This window comes from Euprymna scolopes, chromosome 45 (assembly GCF_053919585.1).
Source record: "Euprymna scolopes isolate OS-2025 chromosome 45, ASM5391958v1, whole genome shotgun sequence".
In the NCBI taxonomy this organism is placed as follows: domain Eukaryota; kingdom Metazoa; phylum Mollusca; class Cephalopoda; order Sepiida; family Sepiolidae; genus Euprymna; species Euprymna scolopes.
The window spans coordinates 13,317,892-13,341,931 of NC_136526.1; the positions used below are offsets into that span (position 1 = coordinate 13,317,892).

Below are 24,040 nucleotides of genomic sequence, written 5' to 3' on the forward strand. Positions count from 1 at the left end.
TTGTGAAAGTGGTGCAGTAAGAAAACCCGGGAGGTGTTAAAAAAAAAGTGTCAGTAGGGGGGGGGTATAAAAAAAAGTCGTAGTAGGCAGTCAGGTTTGAACCCATGTGAAGAAAATGTAATGTCTAGCGAAACCGGTAGTTGTGAGCATTGGAATAAAGGCTAGTCAATCCAACGAAGACGATGACTTGCAAAAATGTTGATGAAAAAAGCGACCCCCTCCTTGTAAAAAACTGCCCTGTTGAGGGTGAAGGAATTAATGTTTTTGGCCAATTTTTTAATATTTGTTGTCTGAGACGTTGAGCTTTAAAACGATATCGATCTCGTCAGAATCCGTCGTGTGTGTCGAAAGTTTTTGGCAGACAGACAAACATACACACACATTTTGCCTTTTATATAATAGATTAACGGGGGGGGGGGGCTATCTGGCGTTGCCCGAGTGTGGAGAAGTGGTGTAGTAACGGGTTAATACAACCAGAAAAAAAAAAAATAAACGCAGCCTGGGTGAAGAAAGATGTGAAAAAAAAAAAATGTTTAAGCGATCGGTAAAATTTGTTTTTTGTTTTCAAAGGAAAAAAAAAAAAAATCCCATTATGTAAGCCTCGAAATAAGCAGCAAAAAAAAAAAAAAAAAAAAGGAGTAGACAGGCAGGCTCGAACCTGTAACGCGAAGGAGAAAAAGGTGAAAAAAACCAAACTGCTTAACATCCGCAGCTACCATGACATACGACTTCGCTGCTGTTCAAATTAAGGCTAGTCATTGCAAGCACGTATGATGATTTTGCAAAAATGTCGACGAAAAGGTGACCCCCTCCTTGTAAAAATTGGCCGAGTTTAAGGTGAAAGAATGAATGCTTTTTTTAATATTTGTCGTCTGAAGGACGGAACTTTAAAACGATACCAATCTCATCAGGATCGGTCGTCTCTGTCAAAAGTTTTTGACACACACACACACACACACACACACATTTTGTCTTTTATAGCAATAGACAGAGGCTACGAGCTAATTAGGGAATGCATAAAACTTAGGGATATCATGATAATTAGCTAATACATAACTAATACATAACTCTGAAAATATTACAGTGGTACATATTCATGAACACAATTCTAAGGCAGCGCATTCAGGATTGCAGAACACCATGCGAAAGGAGGTTGCTGGTATTTCTCTGAACTGTAGAGGGTCTAATGTGAATATATATTGCCGCAGTACCATTAGTAAAACATATTCGCATTGAAACACCAGTTCTCGTTAGATCACCGAAGTGATCTGCCTGCAAGATTGTACGTTTTTAGCCATGACACCTGTGCTCAAGATAGATTCTAGTGATTAAATCGAACTACGAACCAAGACGTCAGAGATTGCCACAGCATAGGGCGGTATTTAAGCATTGCAGTGGGGCAAGAACCATAAAATAATCTGTAGGCAACAGAAGCAACTGTTACATTTTAGCAGATCTTATCCAAGCAGATTATATATTTCAGAGGAAACAGGGCCGCAGCAAGGAATCGGTAGTATATATATCTGATGGCACAACAATGAGAACACCTTGTCGACTTTGGCAAACACTAAGGACTCGTATTCCAAGTGGGGACGAATCATTGTAAAGTATAGTCTGCAAATGCCATTCATGAGGAAGTTGGTAGCTCAGGATACGCAACACATAAAGCTATCAGTTTCAGTTCATCTTCTCTGCACTTCTTATAGCCAGCAGGTGTTATTCGGCTATCAACTTGATGAAAAACGTAATCAAATCCGTAAAATCTGTGATGCTGGTAGTGTTGCATCTTGTATGGATGCTGCAGTTTGAGATGTGGCCAGAGAGACTGATGTAGAAGATGTGCCAAAGGCGATAAATGTCAAAGACTTTGACATTAAACGTCCATAAAGATCTTCTTTGCACAATCTACTTTAGAGGTGACATTTAATGTGTGTATGCGTAAGATTTTTTTTTGGGGGGGGGGGGTATTTGTTCTATGTATATCTCATTACGTGTGTCTATTTGTATCTGTGCATGTACTCGTGATACGTCTAGTATGCGCGTGTGTGTGTATGTATGTATGTAATCGTGATACGTCTAGTATGCGCGTGTGTGTGTGTGTGTATATATATATATATATATATATATATATATATAATGTACTAGCAGTTCAGCTCGGCTTTGCTCGGGCTCTATTTACTGTTCATAACTTTGTGTAAAGTTTGACTCCTGTGTCCAGATAACCTACATCTAAAATTTCAAGTGTTTAGACCCAAAATTGGCAGAGGAGTTTGGTAGAGTTTTCAAAAGTCAAATCGTTGAACTTTGATCTGTTGACAGCCAAATTTCTAAGACGAAAACACGACGCCGATTTTCTAACATGGATTACTTTATTTCGTCTAGGAGTGAACTGGAGGACCTCTGCATTGTTGACAAAAACTTGAGTTTTATTTATTTATTTTTTTCTGATGCATTTTTGCGCCAATTCGACGTGTCTGTTCCATCGAAAATCGGAAACCAGACTCCTACATCTGAGAGAAAAGATATCTTCCTCTCCTTCTTGCATGTTTTCCTTTCTTTCTTTCACATGAACCCGAATGACCTATTTCTGGTGCTTTCGTCGACCTCAACTACAGAGTTTGACATATGTCAGCACGTAACCCTTGAACTCTTTGTACTAAGCAGCCTTCACAGCAAGATCGCAATTTTTAACATGTCAGCATAACCCGGGATGAATTACATATCACATGCGTGTCTGAATACAAAGACATTTAAGTATGTACATTGAGAGTTGTAACAGCGTTAATATTCAATGTGCTATAACAGGGTTCATACAGACTGGTGACTTTTGCCTTGCAAAATTTCTATTATTAACTTGGAAAATGAGTTGAGAATTAATTAAAATTGTATTTTTTATGTCCAGTAAAAATTTGTGTTGAAATACTAAACATAAAATCGAAATATTATTAAATTATTTTTTTAAGTATTAATAAAATTACCATTAAAATATTTTTAAATATATATATATATATATATATATATATATAAAATAAAATAAAAATTACAATTAAATTTACCAAAATGATCCAAGATGGTAAAATTAAAGTATATTATAAATATTAAAGGATTAATATTTATGAAGTTATCTCAGCCAGATGTAAAAGCTCGATAAAACCAAATAGGAGATAAAGCTTATAATACGAGCAAACAGTTAATAAAACGCGTTAAAAAAACACTTCAAAATGAGTTAAAAACATATTTAATCTAAAAAGGAAACACTAGGTAAGTGGATAGTCCTTAATCCGCGGAGTTTCGAAGAAATACTTTCCTTCTCATCAGAGGGTAGGAATTAGCAAAATGCGGGATCGGATTTTGCATGCAAAAGTATTTGATGAAACAACAAGTAAGTCAAAGATCTTACTTGATAACAAAAAAGGTGAAGCAGAGGGAATATGGTGAAGAAAAAGGTGATTACACATGAATGGATAGTCTGGTGGAAGATAAATAATCCAGTGACGGTAAAAGCAAAAATGTGTGTATGTGTGTGCACTTTTTCTGTATGTCCGCAAAAGGCTTTTGGGGGGGTTGCTCAGTGGGGTCGCTCCTCTTTCTTAAAACTTTTTATATGCTGTCTAAATGATAATATGTACGTGTTACGAACGGGGGGAGGGGGGTTCTCATGTGTATTAAATTTGCCTGACTTTCACACGCTATTTTTCCAGATTTTTCAATTGACGTGTGTTTCTTTGACTTTTCAGTATAAAAAAAGCAAAACTGGATTCAAATCGTCAGTTTCCCTGCCCATGACTGGGTGGTCTCCGCAAAGTGATATAAACGTTTGGTCAATGTCAACTTTTCACCGTCATATCAGACAATTGCTTACATCTGGACACTCCCCTAATAAACGGGGGAGCTGGTTTTCCCCAAAGTTGGGTAAAAACAAAACAAACCGGATTTTTGATCTCATCAAAAACTGCCCCGCAGAAAATGTTAACTGCTGAATAGCGATTGCTTACATTGTCGTAACGCTCACAGAAAATGTTAACTCCGTGACTTCTATTTGACCTCATCAAATCATTAAGTGCAGGCACCTGTCAATTCTCTTTCTACTTAAATAAATTCAAACATCTTTCAGTTACTCTTTCTTGCTGGCCGAGCTGTTAACGTGGCACGTTTTTTCACACTTTATTTTCCAACTTCGCCTCAGGCCTCCGATCATACCTACTTACCAAAACTTTTTTTTAACCCCCCCCCCCCCAAAAAAAAAAACTGTTCAGTTTTGATTTAAGAGCACATACACCTCGAAGACGGGTAACCCCGCTAGTATGTATATAAAAAAATCATTGAAAATTTTATATCTATATCATTAATTGCTAGATGAAAGATAATGTTTTTAAATTGTAACAAAATGTACATTACATAAAATAAATTCAAGGTAACTTTTCGATTCAATTTAAATTAAATTTTTATACCTTACTTTGTAAAATTTATAAAAGTGCACTTTGAAGATAAATACATTTCACATTGAATCTTGTACCTTTATTTTTAAAGCCTATAGTAAAAACATTTTGTTTAACAATTTTCATGCCTTGGATGAAATGCTTTTCTAACTTGTATCTTTTTAAGATTATATTTTAAGACTCTCCTTCTCTCTATTTCAGTTTGTATTACTCCTCACACCACAACTCATTTTTTTTGCAACCCCCTCTTTGTAATACAGGTCTGAATAATGAGAAAATCTGAATTTTTTTTTAACAAAAACTTTAAAATAACGTTTTTAAATTAAAATTTTTTCAACTTCTTTCAGAATAGAAAATCTTTAAAATTTAATAAGGAACATATTTCATATAGGTTTCATTAACAAATATTCAGTACATAACGAGAAAAATAGAGATGAAAATTTCAAAAGGAATGTATAACTGGTTACGGTCAATAGTAGTCCTCGCCAGTGAAAGTCTTTGTTATTCTATTATTATTTAAAACATTTTGTGTCCTCTTTCGCGCAAGGACTAATAAATAAAGACTAGGGGGACCTGTGGAAATTCCACAGGGGACTCGTTCATATGTAATATATTGATGTTGGCATTCTGTAGATGTTCAGTGTAAATGGAGAAGCTCTGATATTATTGTAGCTCTTTTGGTAAAACTGAAAAAGTATTTATCTAAGCTAGCAGGGACGCCCGGCAAAGCCCGGTCGTAAAGTATGCTTAAATATGATATTTTAATTTTTGCAGATTTCGTGTATATTATTATAGAGTTAATGTTCTATCGATTTTTACAGTTATTATTGAGGGCACCCTAAATTCATTACCCCCACCCCCACCACCATCATTATGGTTTCTATTTCTTCAGCTTAAAAAAAAAATATAAACATTGAGAAAATCTTTTTAAGATGTCAATATTGTTTTGTCGTGTTTATATTTATAATATGTTTTCTGTGAATTAACAAGAATATTTTCGCACCATCGCCATGTGCCTGCGACTTATTTGGACAACGTCCAGGTACTACTAAGCTAGGCCAAGATAAAAAAACAAAAAATAACTCGCAGTCTAACATCCTCCACTCCCAACCCGTTTAAACTGGAAAACTCGTTTCACTCTCGCTGGTCAAACAAGTTCAGCTTTCAACGAGTTAATGGACTTGGTCTCCTCTTGGCTTTCTATTGAAAACCTCCTTAATGCGTCCGGTACAAATATTTGCTTTTTACCTGCGTTCCTTTTATCTTGTTCAAAATCTAATATACAACCGACACCAAAGCAAACATAGCGAAAAGTCACCCTCCCCCATCTCTCTCAACAAACTTGGGGATCACCACTCATCAAGGCCCGAAGGCCACTCGAGGATAATGGTTAATGAAGGTAAGTTGGTAGTGAAGTAATCTTTAATGATGTAAATTGGGTGGAATTTGATTATTTATGACGGCGACTTAACAGGAATTTGTTTACATTAGATTTGAAGGCTATATATTTATAACATGAACTTAAAACCAATTCTTTTTTTTTCAAAAGTGCTGAATAGTATGTAGAGCTTTACAAATAAATGTCACCTTCAGGTATAAAATCGGTCACACAAATGTGTACATAATATTTATTACGTAAACATTTGTGTGACTTACACAATTGTAGTTGGTTCGGTGACACCATTTCTTCAGAGCTCAAGATGATTATGAAAATCAAACATTGGGTAAACAAAAGCAAATCAGTCAAAAAAAAAAACCACAGCGGATTAAAAATAAATATATATATATATATATATATATATATATATATATATATATATATATATATATATATATATGCACATACAAGATGTCCCAATAAAATGTATGCACTCTTTAAATGACCATAAAACGAACATTTAGAAAAGTTTCATACATCAAAATACTGTGAACAAATATAAAAACCACCTAATTATCGAAAGTGTTCAAATTGTTGGCCATTGTGGTCCATGAACAGCTGATAACGCTCACTGAATCGAAAACGTTCCTAATCAGTTCAATTGTTATGGTGACACATCATCTTTCAATGGTTGCTTTCAACTCATTCATTGTAGCTCGTTTTGTGGTGTGAACCCTGTGTTTAACATGCCCTAAGAGAAATCCAGTAAGGGGGGGGGGTCAAATCTGGTGAGTGTGGACAATACTTGATACTTCCTCTTTGTCCTGACTATCTGTTTCTCAGGTGGCTATCAAGATATGCTCTTACGTGATGATGATAGTGGGGAAGTGCTCCATCCTGATGGAAGGGCCATTCTTTATTCCTAAACATCTTTTGGGAATGTGGTGTGGCGTAGCGTATTTATGTAGCAAGTTCAGATAATTTAAAGAGTGTATACATTTTATTATATATATATATATATATATATATATATATATAAATAAGGTAACAACCACCACCACCACCACCACCACCAGACTGGAAGAAACGCAGCGGTAGCCAACTCAAGCCCTGGCTTAGGACAGTGAAGCAGTATACTGAAATGATCTTTGGCCCCCGCCTCTATGGGCTCTGATGATGGAACCATGAATGGCTTACGCTTGTAGCGGAAATAGCCTCTGATTGCCATGCCTGGTTGGCCGTTATACGGGATGTGGTGAACTTGTTGGATAGAGCCGGCTTAACCAAATCAGGGTGAACGCCACAACCAACCAATATATATAATATATATATATATATATAGTATAGATATATATATAGATATATATAATATAGATATATATATATATATATAAAGGAATTTGTACGTGTGTGTTTGTTTATGGACTTGAAAACGGTCAGGACGATTTTTATGAAATTTCACACAAATGTACTTTATGTATGTGGCAATGTTCTTAATGTCTATGATAAGTATTGATATCGAGATAATCAGATGAAAAAAGGAACAGGCAATTTTAACCAAAGTTAACACCTTACACATGTCAGTCATATTAAAACAGCATCTTTATTTAAGTATGGGCAATGAAGAGTGACTGAATCTGAGTAGTGGAAGAATATGATGAAGACGAAAAAGATGTTAAAGATGGAGAAAGAAAAGAATATTCTGATGATCTGTGTTGCGTTGTGATCGAAGCGATCTTGTTTAGTATTTAACTGTTCTTAAAATACCGTAAACTGGTATTCCATTATTATGAGAAATGCAAGTGGGCAGCCAGTGGGATTTGCCGGACTTTGAGCGTTCATCATTTTCATGAAATGAAAACGAAAAAACTAATTTAAAATGTATCAGAGTAATAAACACGGACGTTGATGCAGTAAAACTTGTGACCAATCTTAAAAACATTACTAGCATTTGGGTTTGTACTGCAATGCCAAGAAAACAGATACAGGCCTTCAATCACGTTGACCCAATTGCAGTGAAAGCACTTGATGGGACTCTGCTCAAGCTTGTCGAAAACTTTAAGTACCTTGGAGCATGGTCAGAAAGCACTGAAACAGATTTTGAAGTGAGAAAAGCACTGACATGGAATGCATGTCATAAGTTGAGGAAGATATGGTCATCCACTCTCTCAGAAAAGTTGAAAGTAAGACTCTTTGTTGCCACAGTAGAAACAGTCTTTCTCTATGATGCTGAGGCATGGACTCCTACAAATGTGCTCAAGAAAGGAATGGATGGCTGTTACACAAGGATGCTCAGGATGGCCCTCAATTCATCATGGAGGAGCCATGCAGCAAACCAACAGCTTAACGTGGACCTACTATCAATATCACTGAAAGTACAGCAGAGAAGAATGAGAGTAGCCGGACACTGCGTGGGACACAGTGAAGAGGAAGCCAGCAAGTTAGTTCTCTGGATACCAACAGATGGACACCCAAATTGTGGTAGAAGAAAAATGACCTATATTGACAGCCTTCTAGAGGACACAGGATTGGAAAGTGTTCAAGACGTGCAAACTGTCAGGCGAGATTGAGAGAACTAGAGAAGTCGTGTAACTTTGGTGGTGAAGCGTCCTGAAAGACGACAGATTTCAAATAATAGAGAATTTCCTGGTTACGATTGGGAGAGTGGAAGGAGAAAATAATTAGGGAGAGAAAATTGTGCTACTTCCAGTAACTAAGATATAGTTTGGATTATGGTGCTCCTAAAAATTAATATAAGATTTTATTATAACGGATGAATGTAGGTATAAATATGTGCAAAACCTACATAAGATAGTGGCAAGTAGTTTGATCATGATGAATTTATATATGGCGTCTGTGTTTGATAAGCTGTCATGTATTTTTCTGTTAGGGAATAATTGTTCCAATTTTTTTTTTTTTTTTTTTTTTCGCAAAAGAAAAATTGGTCACAGTATCCAACATATTTATTTTGATAAATATGTTGGACACTTTCTCCAATAATTGAGCGCTCTGGAGATTTTTTTAAAATTTTAGTATGATCGTAAACATCTTCAGAACAATGTTTAGTATAGGCACCGCCAAAACTGGGGGGGGGGGGCAGGTCAGTAGTTTTTGACGGACCGTCTTTTTAAAAATCTACCAAAAATCAGGTAATTATCCGATCAATACGAAATTTTCAGCGATTATTAGAAGAATGAACTTTATAACAGTGTACTTATTTTTCATAAACGATATTTATATATATTTTTTTTTTTTGCTTACAAAACCCCCCCTTGTTTTGAAGTGGGAACAAATATGCTTAAAATAATCATCTGAAACTGAACAAAACATTGTGTTGTTGTAAGGGACAGAATTATACATTAAAAAAAAAAAAAAAAAAATTGTTTGCATACCTTATTTTGACGTCTGAATATCAGAACTTTGATTGTGTTTAATTATCCCGCTTTTGAGTTTTGAAGTGTGAAATTCGGTGAATATGTTAAGTAAAATAATTAATTTAAGTTAAGCAAAACAAAACAAAAATTTTTTTAATATTTATACGAAAAAAGACATTTTAAAATTTTTGATAAATAAATTAACAATTTTTTTTTAGCGAGCCGAATAATGCATGACCATTATTAAACAGGGCATGCTTTGAATAATTGATACAAAAAAAAAAAAAATTCGATAAATATTGTGCCCTTTGTGTTAAAAATAGCATCATTTTTTTCGATCCCGTTTGAAAACATTTGCCGCCTTTCGACTACGGTGGACCAAACGCGCTGAAATAATTTTTTTTTATTCTGCTTTAAATTCCCCCCCCCCCCATTTTGGGGAGCCTGGCCCCCACACACATACACATTAAAAACCAAACTCATACAGATGGTCACCCATCTGGTACTGGCCAGCCTCAGCTTAATAATACATTGAAATTTTCGTCACTGAAAAATAAGTTTTTTTGGGGCCTGTTTGGTCTTCCATAGTTTTCTTATCAAACGCAAACGTAAACAGAGTCGATCTAGACTCTACATCGACGCGAAATATCTGGTTACCTATATGAATAAGTGGAATTATTTGAAATTCAGGTACTTATATTGTAATATTTTTGCATATTCTCTTAGAAAATCATCCTAAATCTTAGACAATAAATAAATAAATTAATTATTTCAAAAACTTTTTTTTTAAATATTTAAGTACGTTTTTTGTGCAAGACAAAAAATGTCAATTGTTAACTTTTTGGGGAAATTTAACATTTAAAATTTAATTAAAAATAGTAGAAAAAGTTTTACATTATTCTGTTTTCTATATGATAAAATTAAGGGTTTTATCTTTCTGGAAAGAAAAAAGTTACTCAGAAATAATGGATTTTAATAAATGTAATTTAGTTTTAAAAAACAACAACAACTTGATTTTGCGGCCATTTTTGGCGGTGCCTAGTTTAGTATTAATTTGTGATCCCAAAGGTGCTGCCGTACATTTGAGACACGCAAAAAAAAAAAAAAAAAAAAAATACACCTTCGAAGTATAGCAGGTTGCCAACGTTACAAAAAAAAAAATAAATAAATAAAGACAAAAACAAATGATGTGATGTCCATCAACGAATGTAGTTGTGCTTTGAATTTATCTTGCATTGTTAGTGGGAACACCACCACCATGGCTACCACCACTACATGTCATTAGTGATGACAGAGAATTATCACGTCCATTTAATAATGTCTCCTCTTTCTTTTTATTGATCAATGCTGTTTAGTATTGTGACAGATTTCCCAGCAGCCTGAGGGGTGTGGCCTGTGTATAATACAGAATTAATGATGTGACGTATTTTTATTGTTATTATTATTATTAGTAGTAGTAGTATTAGTAATGTTATAAGTATTATTATTATAATGATGATTATTAACAAGATTACTAATGTACTAGGTAAAGGCGGGGTGGGGTTGGGGGGCTATGGTAAACTACTGAATACTATTTAATCTATTAAATTTAATGGTGTGTGTGTGTGTGTGTGTGTGTGTGTGTGTGTGTGTGTGTGTGTGTGTGTGTGTTGGGGCGGGGGAGATGCAATGAAAATGATTTTTTTTTTTTTTTTTTTTTTACCAAAACCCAAGAGTGCCTGTTTACAATGCCTCCCCCACAGGACAGAGTTAGACATCAGGATCGTTTTTTTTAACATGGGGAAAAGGAACAAAAATAAAAATTGTCTCAGTCATAAAGGATTTCTCCTCCACTGACAGAGAACAAGAAATTGAAGTGCAGCATCTGAAGAACAGATACTACAATTTGATCTTGGCCCGAAGGCCAACAGTAAATACGCATAATTTGAAAAAAAAAAAAAAAAGAAAAAAAAAAGTTGACCAAAACTCAGAATTATCCCATCTAATATTTCTTAATTTTTTTTTTAGATAAGAATTAATTATTCCTGTTTGGATTCGTCGGACTACTGTTCTCATCTTGAGTGTTATTTTCACGTCGTTTCAGTCGATGTAACCTCTAGTACACCTGAACAAGGTCGGAGGTTACATGGATCAAAACGTTTTGAAAATAACACTCAACATGCGGACAGTAATCCAAACGACACATGCCATTTGATCTTCCTGAAATTTTCATGTTAATTAAAAAAAAATTAAAATCAATTAATTGCTAAATAGGGTCCAAAAAAGGCTCCAACCTAATGGGTCTCGCACTATCAACCAAGCTCCAACCTCTGTTCCATCGCTGCAGTATTGCATTCCTGTGTCTGTTGTAAAAATCTAAAATACTAAGAAACAATCCCTGGTAGACTAAGCTGCAACAAGTACTTTAATGGAATCTGCTCTGATGAACAACTTTTTTTTTTTTTTTTAAAGGTAGTCACCACTTATCAAGGCCCGGAAACCATTCGGGGATAAGGGTTATTGTGTGTACAGTACGTTAGTTTTGGAGATTTTATAAAGTGTCTTACTTAAGGGGGCGGTTCATCAGGAATCTTTTTACATTGGGCTTGAAGACATCCACGTTGTAGTCAGGTGGGAAATAGGCAACCGGAACAGAGTTCCACAGGCGTGCAGTTCTAAGAAAGAAGCTCTGTTCATGGAATCCACGTCTTGATTTTGGCACAGATAAGGAGTGGGGAAAATTTTTGACAGTGGTTTCAGCTAGACGGGTGTTTATCGTGAAAGATTGGCGAGGGGGGACCAGAGATTGGAGTTCAGACGAGCACCTGCCATGGTAGTAACGATAAAACAAAGACAGACTTGCAACGTCTCTCCTGTGGGAGAGAGGTTGCAGGGAAGAGAAAAGGGCATCACCCACTAGGCCACAAAGCCTATTTTGTACTCTGTCAAGGCAAGATAGGCTGTTTTTAGCAGCTTCTGCCCAGATGTGGCAGCAGTACTCCATCCTTGGATGTACTTGGCTTTTATACAGATAGAGAATTGCATCAGGGGTGAGATAGCTTCTGGAGCGGTAGAAGGATCCTACCATTTTTCTAGCGACCTTGGCAACTGACTTGATGTACGTGTTCCATTTCAGGTCAAAAGTAAAGGTCAAGCCCAGAAGCTTATCAAAACATGGAGCTTCCCTTAGATGAGAGCCATCCATTTCAATTGATGCCAGATGGGGATCAGAGCGTTGATGATATAAAGATAGGAGCTTGGTTTTAGATGCATTAAAAGTAACCAGCCACCTCCTCCCCCACTGAACCACGCGCTCAAGATCAGAGGAGAGAGAATTAGAGAGAACTTTGTTATTTACGGCCTTTGATGTGTTGCCGTAGATGGTCGTGTCATCAGCGTAGATATTTACGAATGATTTAAGTATGTGTTTTGGGAGATCATTGATGTATATCAGGAAGAGAGTTGGGCCTAGGATGGACTCCTGAGGGACTCCAGCATTAATATTGATGGCCTCTGATTTCTGCCCTAGAGAGGAAGCCTTTGTCAAGAGATTCGCTAATCCTATGAGATATAACAGTTAGCACATCTGCTGTAGATCTGGCAGAATGGAAACCATATTGCATGTCACTAAGAAGGTTATTTCTGCTGAGGTGGTTGACTACTTCTCTATTTAATATGGATTCCAGCAACTTACTCATTACACACAAGAGACTTATTTGTCTGTACTGAGAGGGAGATGACTTATCATCTGAATTCTTAAATACAGGACATACTGATGAGGTTTTCCAGGGTGTTGGGAAGCACTTCTCTTTAAGGCAACGCTTAAAGAGTTTTGTAAGTATGGGGACAAGTTCTAGTTGAAGCTTTTTTAACACTATAATTGGAATGCCGTCAGGGCCAGTTGCTTTACTGGAATCAAGGTTCTTGATTAGCTTGGCGACTTCACGCACACATTTGTATGTTGCAGAGTGTGTTGTCTGTTATAGGAGAAAATACGGGGAGTTGATGGCCTTTGTTGCATAGGGTAGAATTAGCTGCAAAGTTCTTGGCAAATAGTCTGGCCTTGTCTGATGCTGACGAGATGACCTCAGGTCTATTGACGATAGTTGGGATGGAACAGAGAAAGGAAAAACACAAACGCCAACGTTTCACATATAATTGACTGTTGGACTTATGAGTGTGTCTTCTTGTTCTATCGATGTTACGTTCGTCTTTATTTCTGTTTCAAAGTCAACTTTAAAACTGTCCAACTCTCATCCGCTGTGATGGGCATCTAGTTGTCAACTAACTGTCTCCCCTACGTTGGTATCTGTGGTCGCCCCCACCCCACCCCACCCCGGCTATTAGAAGCTGCCCTTCTCTGATTTATTTGTCAGTTTTTATTGTCGTGTCAACTCTAAAAAGCTCGATCTAAAAATACCTAGAGATTCATTGTTTGTTACTTCCTATCTATTGTTTCCTATTCCTTTGTCTATTGTCTCAGCACTTAGTGGCTCAAATCCACCTCAGGTCCACTTTATAGTATCGCACCAGTGTAATAATTGACTTTCTTTACTCAGTCCTCACCAGATCCAATTCATTTGTATTTGTATTCATCATAAGCATGAGTTGTATTTCTGGAGGTTCCTTCCTCTGCATTTTTACGTTGAGTTTTATAAAATTCTTGATATTTTGGCTTCTTACATGTTCGTTCGGCTTTTTTGTATAATTTTTGTATGTCTCGCAAAGGCTTTTTTCGCCGCGATTCTCAGGGGGGGGGTTGTTACTATTGCTTATAAGTGTTTATATACCCGCTAGATGATAATATCTAGGATTTGGGACCGCGCGTCGCATCTATATTTATTTACATCGACTTTTGTAAAAATCGCACTTTTTCGCTATTGCCTGTTTGTCCTGTGTTCTTAGTATGAATAAAGTGAAACTAAATTCAAACTGGCTTTCGTGCCGAAACGTCCAGAAAGCAATCAGCTTTTAATCAATGCGGTGGAAACCTCATATCAGACAATTGTTTTCATATGGACACCCCCATTTTTATGGGGAGCTGGTTTTCAACCCGACATCTTGGGAAACTAAACCAAAAACTTGACTGCGGGATTGATGTTTGACCTTATTCACTTTTTAGTTAATTCATCATGTTTTTTTTTTTTTTTTTTTTTTTTTTTTTTTTTTTTTTTTTCGCTTTCGCTTCAAGGATTCGAGTTTAACCCCCCCCCCCAAGGCACAAGGATGAAATAAAATAGATAGAGAGGTAGGATCGAACTTGAAAACGTAGGGTAATCAGATTTCCTCACTAACCATTAGGCTAAAGAGTATAGTGAATTAAATGAGTTGGTAATTAACTTTTGCCCGGGTGGAGGATAGTGGCACAAGGATGAAATAAAAACAAAAAGAGGGAGGTGGGATCGAACTCGAGAACGTAGGGCAATTAGTCTTCCTTGCTAACCATTAGGCCAAAGAGGATAGTGAATTCAATGAGTTGGTAATTAACTTTAGAATAATAGGAGTCGCCACAATGAACGTTGCTTTGAAATCTGGCTGGGGGCCAAGTAATGTTCCTGCTTTCTCTCATGATATTTATTTATGAAAGCAAATTAGATACAAGGCCGTTTTAATGTGGGGGAAAACCAACTCCCTCAAAAAAGGGGCACTCTGGCAGTAATAGTAATTGTCTCAGTATGAAGGGTTTTCCCTACATTGATCAAGGACCAATTAAGTGAAGCATCAGAGATCCCGGCCCGGAGGCCAAGCTTCCCGTTTGCATTTGAATTGTTTCGGTTTATTATACAAAAAAGATAAACAAACACTGAAGACGACAGCACGGTGGGAATTTTGTTTAACTTGATCAAAAAAAAAAAAGAAAAGATAGACGATGTCCATTTGCGAATCTGAGATATTATGATCTGAGAAGTATATGGAAACTTCTCGTGGAATCTGACGCAAGAACGATGCAAAAAAGGTGGACATATGCAAACACTCGCGTCATTTTGCCATATATATGTGGAAAAAAAAAATGTGCGACATTAACCATTAGGCCACCGAAACATACAATGGAAATACGTTTGAATTTATCTATTTAAGTATTAAAAACAGGTGGCCGCAATAAAAGTTAACTCTGCTGCTTCCATTTGACCTAATTAATGAGTCACGATGTGATACCGAGTTTGTGAATTTTCGTCACGTCTGTCAAAAGTTTTTAGCAGACATCCAAACATACATACATACATTTTCGCTTTTATATATATAGATGAAGCAGGATAGCAGAAATTGGAATGCACGATTTATTACTATTGGACGTGTTGCTACCTGATATTATTTGTAATTTTTTTATTAATATTTTCTTTAATTACTTGTATTATTAACTATTTTATTTTATTTTCTGTTATTGTTTTTTCCATTATATTTTTTATTAATATCGGTGTGTTTTGGTACTCAACATTGTTTATAGTTTTTAATTAATATTTAACCTTAATTACTTTGCATTATTAGCTAGTCTTTACTTGCTTGTTTTATTTATTGTTTTTATTTTCTGCAGTTCATGTTATAGCCTTTAGGTGTTTTGACATTTTTATTTTGTAATTAAGGAGAGGTAACTGTTTATATATTAAGTTAATATTTTTAATTAAGTAAAGGTAATATTTTCTTTTACCTTTTTTTTTTCCTCCGGTTAAAGGGAGATAACTACGATTTAAAAAAAGTTTTAAGTGTTAGAGTGAGACTTTGTCTTTCTGTTTTCCAATGCCATCACCAACTTAACTTTCAAGTTGTAAGCCATTTTAGTTTTAGAAGGGAATAGTTTCCCGTTGGATAGCCAATCCGTAGAAGTTTTGAATTGTAAAAGTTTGCTTACAGGGAATAGTTTCCCGTTAGATAGCCAATCTGTAGAAATCATGAATTATAAAAGTTTCCTGGTGGATACCTAATCTATAGAAGTCTTGATGAACGAAAAGTATGTGCAGAATTTTAAAATATCCAGTATGCTTTTTGGAGAGATTCTGGTTTATGATTGGTCGATAGCAAAGCATCATTCCATTTGATTAGTCAGTTTCTATCACCCTATCTATAAATAGAACCTTCCATTTTTCTGTAATCATACCCTCGGTTATTATACCAAAAATTTTGCAATAATAGCAGAATTTCCAATTCAGACATTGAAGTAACAGTTGCCTTAGATTAAAGTTTCTAACATTATTGACAATGTCTTGTTTGCATGGCTTCCATGGAGAGACTGATTTGAAGACTTAATTTTTCTCTCTGCTCAAAAATATGGCTTAATTCTTTATTATCTCTCTGTTTTGTTTATGGTGTTTGACCTCTGCTATCCCTGCCTCAACTTTACGTCATTCATCTTTCATTCAACCCTGTTGTTTTACAGATCTGGGTTATCATGCACCTAGTGTGACCCTTGTCAAAATTCACACTAGCTAACTTAACCGTCACATATGGTCCGTAATATGTAACAATTTATTCTTAATCTAAAAAAAGAAAAAATGTGAAAAAATATTTGTTGTATAAAAAAAATCTTATTAGAAAACTGTTTAAACCATTATTTATATATTTCTGTGCATTTCAGCATGATATCGAAGCCGTATGTCCACGGGGCCGTACACCACTCCATTTGGCTGTTGCACTAGGCCATCTTGAGAGTGCTAAGGTTCTTCTCCGCAATGGAGCCAACGCAAATGCAGAGAATCGTTCATATTGGACAGGTAAGCCATGTTTTTTTTTTTTTTTTTTTTTTTTTTTTTCATTTTTTTGTCACCATTTCTTCCACTCTCTATCTGTGCCTAAATCTAAATGCAGACTCTAAAAACAACGCTTCTTTCTGCCCGCCTGTAGAACACTGTTCCGCTATCCTGCTTCCCAATTGAATGCAACACGATTGCCTTCAAATTCAAATGTAAATGAGTTCTTGTTGAGCCGTCCTCATAATTTTAATCCAATTCTACCCAACTTACATCATTAACGATTACTACATTACCACCTTACATTCATTAACCCTTATCCTCGAGTGGCTTTTGGGCATTGATAAGTGGTGACTCCCAAGTAAAAATAAATAAAATAAAATAAACTGGTTTCTTTCAGAGGTGGCAGATTTTTTTTTTTTTTTTTTTTGTAGTTGAGACAAAAAATATTAATTTCCTATAAGAAGTATAACATTTTCAATAACGACGTTTTCAGGCCAAGATCACAGTGTAGTATCTGTTCTGATACTACACTTCACCTTTTCTGTCCTCGGTCAGTGGAGAAGAAATCCTTGATGACTGAGACAATTTTTCTTTTTGTTTCCTATCCAGAGTGCCCATTTTGGGGAGCTGGGTTTTCCCCACATGAAAAACTTTGTGTCTAACCCTGCCCTCGTGGGGAAGCAATAAATTGGAATAACAAAATATAACTCTTTATACATATATATATATGCTGGGGGTGGGGGGTTATACGTGCTATATAGTTTGTGGTGCTTTCTGCTTTTTGGTCCCCCGATTTATTGGAGAGGGACCTATGTTTTCAGTGGCGTCCGTGCGTCCATTAGTTCGGACTATTGCCAGATAATCGTTCATTACTTCTTCCTGAAATTTTGCCACAAATTGTATTTCATTAAATAGATGTGCACAGTAAAAAAAATCTTTTTTACAGATATTCCCATTGTGCCCCTATTGTGCGAAAAATGACGCATTTTGCCGCATAACTTTTTATCAATCCATTAGATATTTTCAAACTTGGCCAAAATGTGGAGCCCATTGTTCTTAATATAAATCCAGTATGGGTGACCCTGGCAAAATTCTGGTTTGCGTCCCCGGGGACTTTCAGAGCTAAAAATACCCCTTTCTGTAGCTCTTTTTTCATATTTCACAAAAACTTGATATGTCTGACTATATAGTGGCTTTTCATGGTGGTCAACTCAAATATGTATGTTTTAAGGCCTAAAACTGCACAGTTATCCATTTATACTGCAATTTGGTGTCTCCAGGGGCTAAAAAGCAGTCAAAAATGCCTCAAACTGGCCAAAAATGACAATTTTTTGCCTCATAGCGTTTGATCCATCCATTAGATTTTCCTGAAAATCGGCCAAAATGTGGAGGCCATTGTTCTTAATATAAATTCAGTATGGGTGACCCTGGCAAAATTCTGGTCCACATCCCTCTGGGATTTTCAGAGCTAAAAAATACAATCCTTTTTGGAGCTCTTTTTTCATATTACTCAAAAACTTGATATGTATGTCTACATAGTGGTTTTCAATGGCGCTGAATTCAAATATACATGTCTTAAGGAGTGAAACTGCATCGTTTGTCCATTTTCACTGGAATTCGACGTTCCCAGGAGCTCAAAAGAGGTCACAAATGCCCCAAAATTGCAAAAAATTGCACTTTTTACCCCATAACTTTTGCCCCATCCATTCGATTTTTCTGAAATTTGGCAAAAAATGTGAAGGCAACGTTGGCCCTTCACACTTCTCACATTCATCATTTCTTCACTATTTTTTGTGGCGTCATCTTGCATGCAGCGCCAGAGGGGGACCACGCATACGCTGCTTTTTTTTTTCTTTTCATTGTTACCATTTCGCCTAGTGGTCGAAATAATGTTAGATATGGAATCGCAACGCAAAATAAAAAGGAACCTTGTAATATTTTAATATTTATATTTCAAGGATGTAAGTTGATGGCAAATAAGTCAGTTAACAAACGATTCTTTCTTGGCTTAGTGAGGAGGAGGGGGGCAACCCGCTATGTATGCGTTTGGGTTGGCAGCAGAGTGAGATCCGCTCCGCATGGAGTTGGGCGCCAGGTTCGAGTCATCTGAACAATTTGGAGTTCTCCCTGACCTGGCAATTAGCCCAAAATGTACTTCCACTATACAACATACAATGCAGTTCTGGGTTTTTAGAGTCGCCTGCTTGTCCCTGTTGTGGAACAACGGCCGTAGAAACAACTGATCACGATTTCTTCAATTGCCGCAAACTCCACCAGTACTGGCCGTATGTTAGCGAAGTGACAGCTCGCATCGATCCTGAGCATCCTCGCCCGATTACCGTATCCAATTTCGTTGACAACTAGAGGCCGCCGTGGGACAGAGAAAGACAAATGGTCTACATTATAATCCTGGTTGTGGCGAGAATGGTGATTTGGACATCGTGTCGGCAAGGTGGTCAGGGGGTGTTGTCTTTTTCTAATCAGGATCTGATCGCTTTCTTTAAACACCAATCAGATGTGATAGAAGAAGGCTGCATTTGGCATTTGGCAGAAGATGGATACATGTAACAAGTCTGTGTGTACAAAAAGGAGCCAAATTTGAATACGTGTTTCCTGCCTAGGTGTGGAACGTGCAGTTCCATCAAGCATAATCAATTTTAAGCCTCTTAGCTAGTCGAGTGAATGCTCCATCCTAGGAAGCCTCCAAGACCCCCACCCCATCCTATCTGCAATTTTTCTTTTTCACCCCTCACTCTAAATTTCACCCATCTTGGAGAGAAAGAAATCAATCACTAACACCCCCCCCCCAAATTTTTCTTTTCTCCATTTTGTCCCATCAAGAGGGCACCCCCACTTGGACTGTCCCGCAGGAGCTCAGGTTCCTTTACAAACCAGAGCAGAATGAGTGGTCTGTCAACTAGAAGGGATTGGGAGGGTCCTACTAACCACTTTTGTATTTTTTTTTTCTTTCCCTGCTCTCGACACAAATGAACTATTGTACTATTATTGTTATCTTTTTTGTTTTTACACGTAAATAAAAAATGTTTTCAACAATTCGGCTCTAAGTAGGACGTCCCCTAGTACAAAAGGGTGAATGCGGTATTATGGTGAAAGAAGATACTAGCTAAGAGAAACTTTTGTTTAGTTCTGGAGTGACAAGGATGACCAATGATCACCATTTTCCCCCTTTTTGAGTTGGCCTTGTGCCTAAGTTTTTTGTTCAGTTTGAACTTGCATTGTCATTTTAGCCTGAATAAAAGATTAAATATCTCAAAGTGTAGTATCTGTTCTGATACTGCACTTCAATTTTTTGTTCTTGGTCAGTGGAAGAGAAATCCTTCACGACTGAGACAATATTTTTTCCTTTCTCCACATCAAAAACGACCTTGGTGTCTAACTCTGCCCTCGTGGGGAGGCAAGTAAATAGGAACATAAACAACCGGGGGAGAGCAAGAAGATAGTAGACTGACCTGATAGTCTTCCAACGTGATTGACATTTCCTTGCCGTCACCACACACACAAACTAACCGTCTCTCTCTTTGTCATTGATTTTGAGAACGACAACAAAAGAATTTTCAGATGTATATATAATTTAACAAGCATTTAAAAAGTGCAAGCTAGAAAATTATATGTGCACTTAATAATGCAACAATAAGGTTTTTATGAAGAAAAAGAACACAAGGAGATGTTTGCTGAGTTTTTTTTTTTTCAAGGTTTCTATGTAGAGAGAATAAATTCTGAGAGATTAATGTTATCAGCCATTTATTTGCTTTCTAACTTAATTGAAATGAGTGATACATGCCAACATCTGTAACCATCACCAAGATTATCAGTTTTCTACATCATTGGCTGTATCTCATTCGCATGGCTTCCACAGAGAGACTGATTTTCAAACCTTTGCTCAAAAACACGACATCATTTGGCATAACCGAGTTTGATATGCTTCAGCGTGCTCGATTCTGTGGGATGGTGGGGGGGACGATTTGGCACCAAATTAGTGCTTCATCGTTATAAGTTTTTTTTATATTTTTAAGATTAATTCAGTAAATGAAGATATTTTTTCTTTGGATAAAAGAAAAAAATATTAAAAGAAAAAAAATAATTTGATTAAAAAAAAATGTCCTTGTACAGTTTAGTCAAGATATTAAAAAAAATGAAAGTATTGAAGAAAAATTATATTGTACATACTCGTTATGGAATAAAGTTTTGATGCAAAAAAAAAAAAAAAAGGAATTTTATGAAGCAGTTTTTTTGTTTGTTTTTTTACTGATGGATTTTTTTTTACCTTAGGGAATGAAGTTCTCCGAAAAAAATTTCACTTAATTTTATAAAGTAATTTTTTTTTTTTTTTTTAGTCATGGAAAATCAAATTTTCATGAGATCAATTGGGTAACAGCCATCTTTTTTTTTTTTGCTTAAGAGAAAGGAACACCAAGGGGAAATAACTCCAATAACTGCTTATAGTTTGTCAAAATTTGACAAGATCATTTTGAAACATGGGCAGAAAAAATAAATATTTTAGGGTTTTTTTTTTTTTTTACTTTTTTTACAGAGTTTCTGTGTTTTTTTTTTGGGTTTTTTTTAATCCTTTTTTCATTTCGTCCTTTGTTAATCACTTAGTTTGTTTAAAGGCACCCCTCCTCGTGTCCGTAAATCTCATTAAAATTTGATTTTCTCTGTAAAAAAAAAAATTACTTGATAAAATTAAGTGAAAATTTTTTTTCCAAAGAACTTCATTCCATAACGGGTATGTACAATATAACTTTCTTTTCGATATTTTCATTTTTTAATGTCTTGATTAAACTGTACAAGTACCAAAAAAAGAACTTAAAAATGACTGTGTTTATTTAAAACACAACACAAAAACAAACAACACTGTCGTCAACGAGATTATATTTCCATATTATTTTTCTTAATTTAAAAAAAAAAAAAGAACTTGAAAATATTTTTTAGGTTTTTAAACCTTAAAAAATAATTAGAAAATAATCAACCAAAAAGAGTTTCGCAAAAACATGATTTTAGTCAAAAACGGTTAAAGTGATGTTTTCATCTTGTTTTTCTTAATTTTGAAAAAGAGTTTATAAAAATGTGACTGGCATGGTCGACGCCGAATTGTCCCTTCGTTGAATCGGCCATGCCATTGAATTGGCTGAGTTGAATCGATCAAACCGAAACATTCCATTCCTCTTCTAGGGTTGAAGGTTCAATCCTCAGTGTGCATATACTAGAAATACAATTACAAATCGCTTAAGATTTCTATTCGGTTATGGCTGATGGAACAAGAACACGTTACCCTTGTAGATTAAGTAAAGGGTTCCGTTCGAAATTCCATACAAATTTCTGAGTTTGGCAAGACGCACCTGAAAAGGGAGGTTACATCAGCCGAAACGTTGTGAGAATAGCACACAAAATGAAAACAGTAGTTGGAAAAATTCAAGACGGTTAAAGTGAAAAAGTCTACTTGATGAGTTTTCAAAAAAATGTTTTTCTTAAAAACAATTAAAACGATATATTTTCATATTGTTTTTCTTAATTTAAAAAAAAAAAAAGTTATAAAATCTTTATAAAAATACTAACATGGGTGCCCGGCGTTGCTCGGGTGTTTATAGGTGTATATTGAGCAAAAAAAAAAAAAAAAAAAAAGTGGTAGTAGGCATGCAGGCTTGAACCCGTACCGCAAAGGAGGAAAAAAAAAAAAAAATGACATCTTTGCTGTTGCGTTCATCACCAAAACGGAAGTCGCAAAGGTTTAAATTAAGGTTAGACAATCAAAAAGACGGATGACTTTCGAAAATATCGGCGAAAAAAGCGACCCCCCCTCCCTGTAGAAAGGTGCCCAATTGAGAGTGAAGGAATTAATGAATGGTCGAGCTTCAAAATGTTACTGATCTTGTGAAAATCCGTTGCCTCTGTAGAAAGTTTTAGGCAGACATACAAACATACATACATTTAAACAGACAGGTGAGATTTATATTATAGACTAGCGGGGGTACCCGGCATTGCCCGGGTGTTTTGAGGTGTGTGTGAGCACAAAGAAAGATGTTAGTAGGCAGGCAGGCTTGAACCCGTGACGAACATGTGAAGAAAGTGAAAGAAAACGTGGCATCTTACCGCTACGCTAAGAAGACAGGAAGTGGACAACTTTCAAATTTAACGATGTCAATTAAAAGTTAACTTGCTAAGTGATTGCGTTCACACAGGTGTATAGAAATGAACGTTGGCTGAAAACCAGTTCAGCTTTCTGCCAATTTGTTTCCCCACAATGTTAGGGAAACCAAGCTCTTCCCCAAAAGTACCCCCCCCCCAAGAACCCTCGCGAAAAAAGCCTTTGCTGGACATACAAGAACGCATGCGCCCGTTTTGTCTTTTATATCACAGATAATTAGCATTGTCCCTCCGCCGAATTGACCCCATTTAACCCGTTGCCCCCTGCCTAAACTTCACATCATCTGCCTTTGATTCAAAAAGCTTCTCAAAAAGGGGCATTATAGATTGGAACAAAAATTTGAATCGCCTCAGTCTAAAAGGAATTCTCTTTCCCTGATTGAGGACAAAAAAGTTGGAGTATAATGTCAACAGATACTACACTTTGCTTCCAAGTAGAGTAAATTCTTTCTTTAAATATGTATGCATTATATGTAGTGTATATACGTCATAATTACATTGACACACTGGTTCCCTTCAGATCACCGAAGGTAAGCAGCATAGAGACTGGTCAACTGGATAACCATTTGGGAATACAGGGTGCTATATGTGGGAGAGCTGTCTTCATATCCATTTTTAGTTGTCTTGGACGAAGCCGAGTGATGCTGCACAGGAGACTTGTGGTTGGATATTATGCAACCTTGCACAGAAACCTTTACAGGGGATATTCATTGTCTTTTACGATTGAAGAACGCTTCTTTAGAATATATACTAGTTGTTCTGCCCAGCTTTGCTCGGGCCCTCTGTACTGTTTGTAACTTTATGTGCATATATATATATATATATATATATATATATATATATATGTGTGTTTGTGTTTTAAAGTTTGACTCATGTCTAGGTAACCTACATCTAAAATTTCAAGTGGTTAGACCCAAAATTGGCGGCAGAGTTTGGTAGAGTTTTCAAAGGTCAAATTGTTGAACTTTGACCCCTTGACAGCCAAATTTCTGGCCGAAAACCAATTAAAAAGATTTTCCC

At 36.1% G+C, this 24,040-nt stretch overlaps 1 protein-coding gene across 2 annotated transcripts in view; it reads left to right on the forward strand.

Moving 5' to 3' along the window:
- The window catches only part of LOC145269263 (ankyrin repeat domain-containing protein 13D-like), a 148,788-nt gene that overhangs the window by 32,855 nt on the left and 91,893 nt on the right, over nt 1–24,040 (forward strand). For both annotated transcript variants that reach the window (XM_080124888.1, XM_080124889.1), the window contains exon 2: nt 16,741–16,876. In XM_080124888.1, coding sequence (XP_079981014.1) covers nt 16,741–16,876 — 136 coding nt within the window. The remainder of the gene's footprint in view (nt 1–16,740; nt 16,877–24,040) is intronic.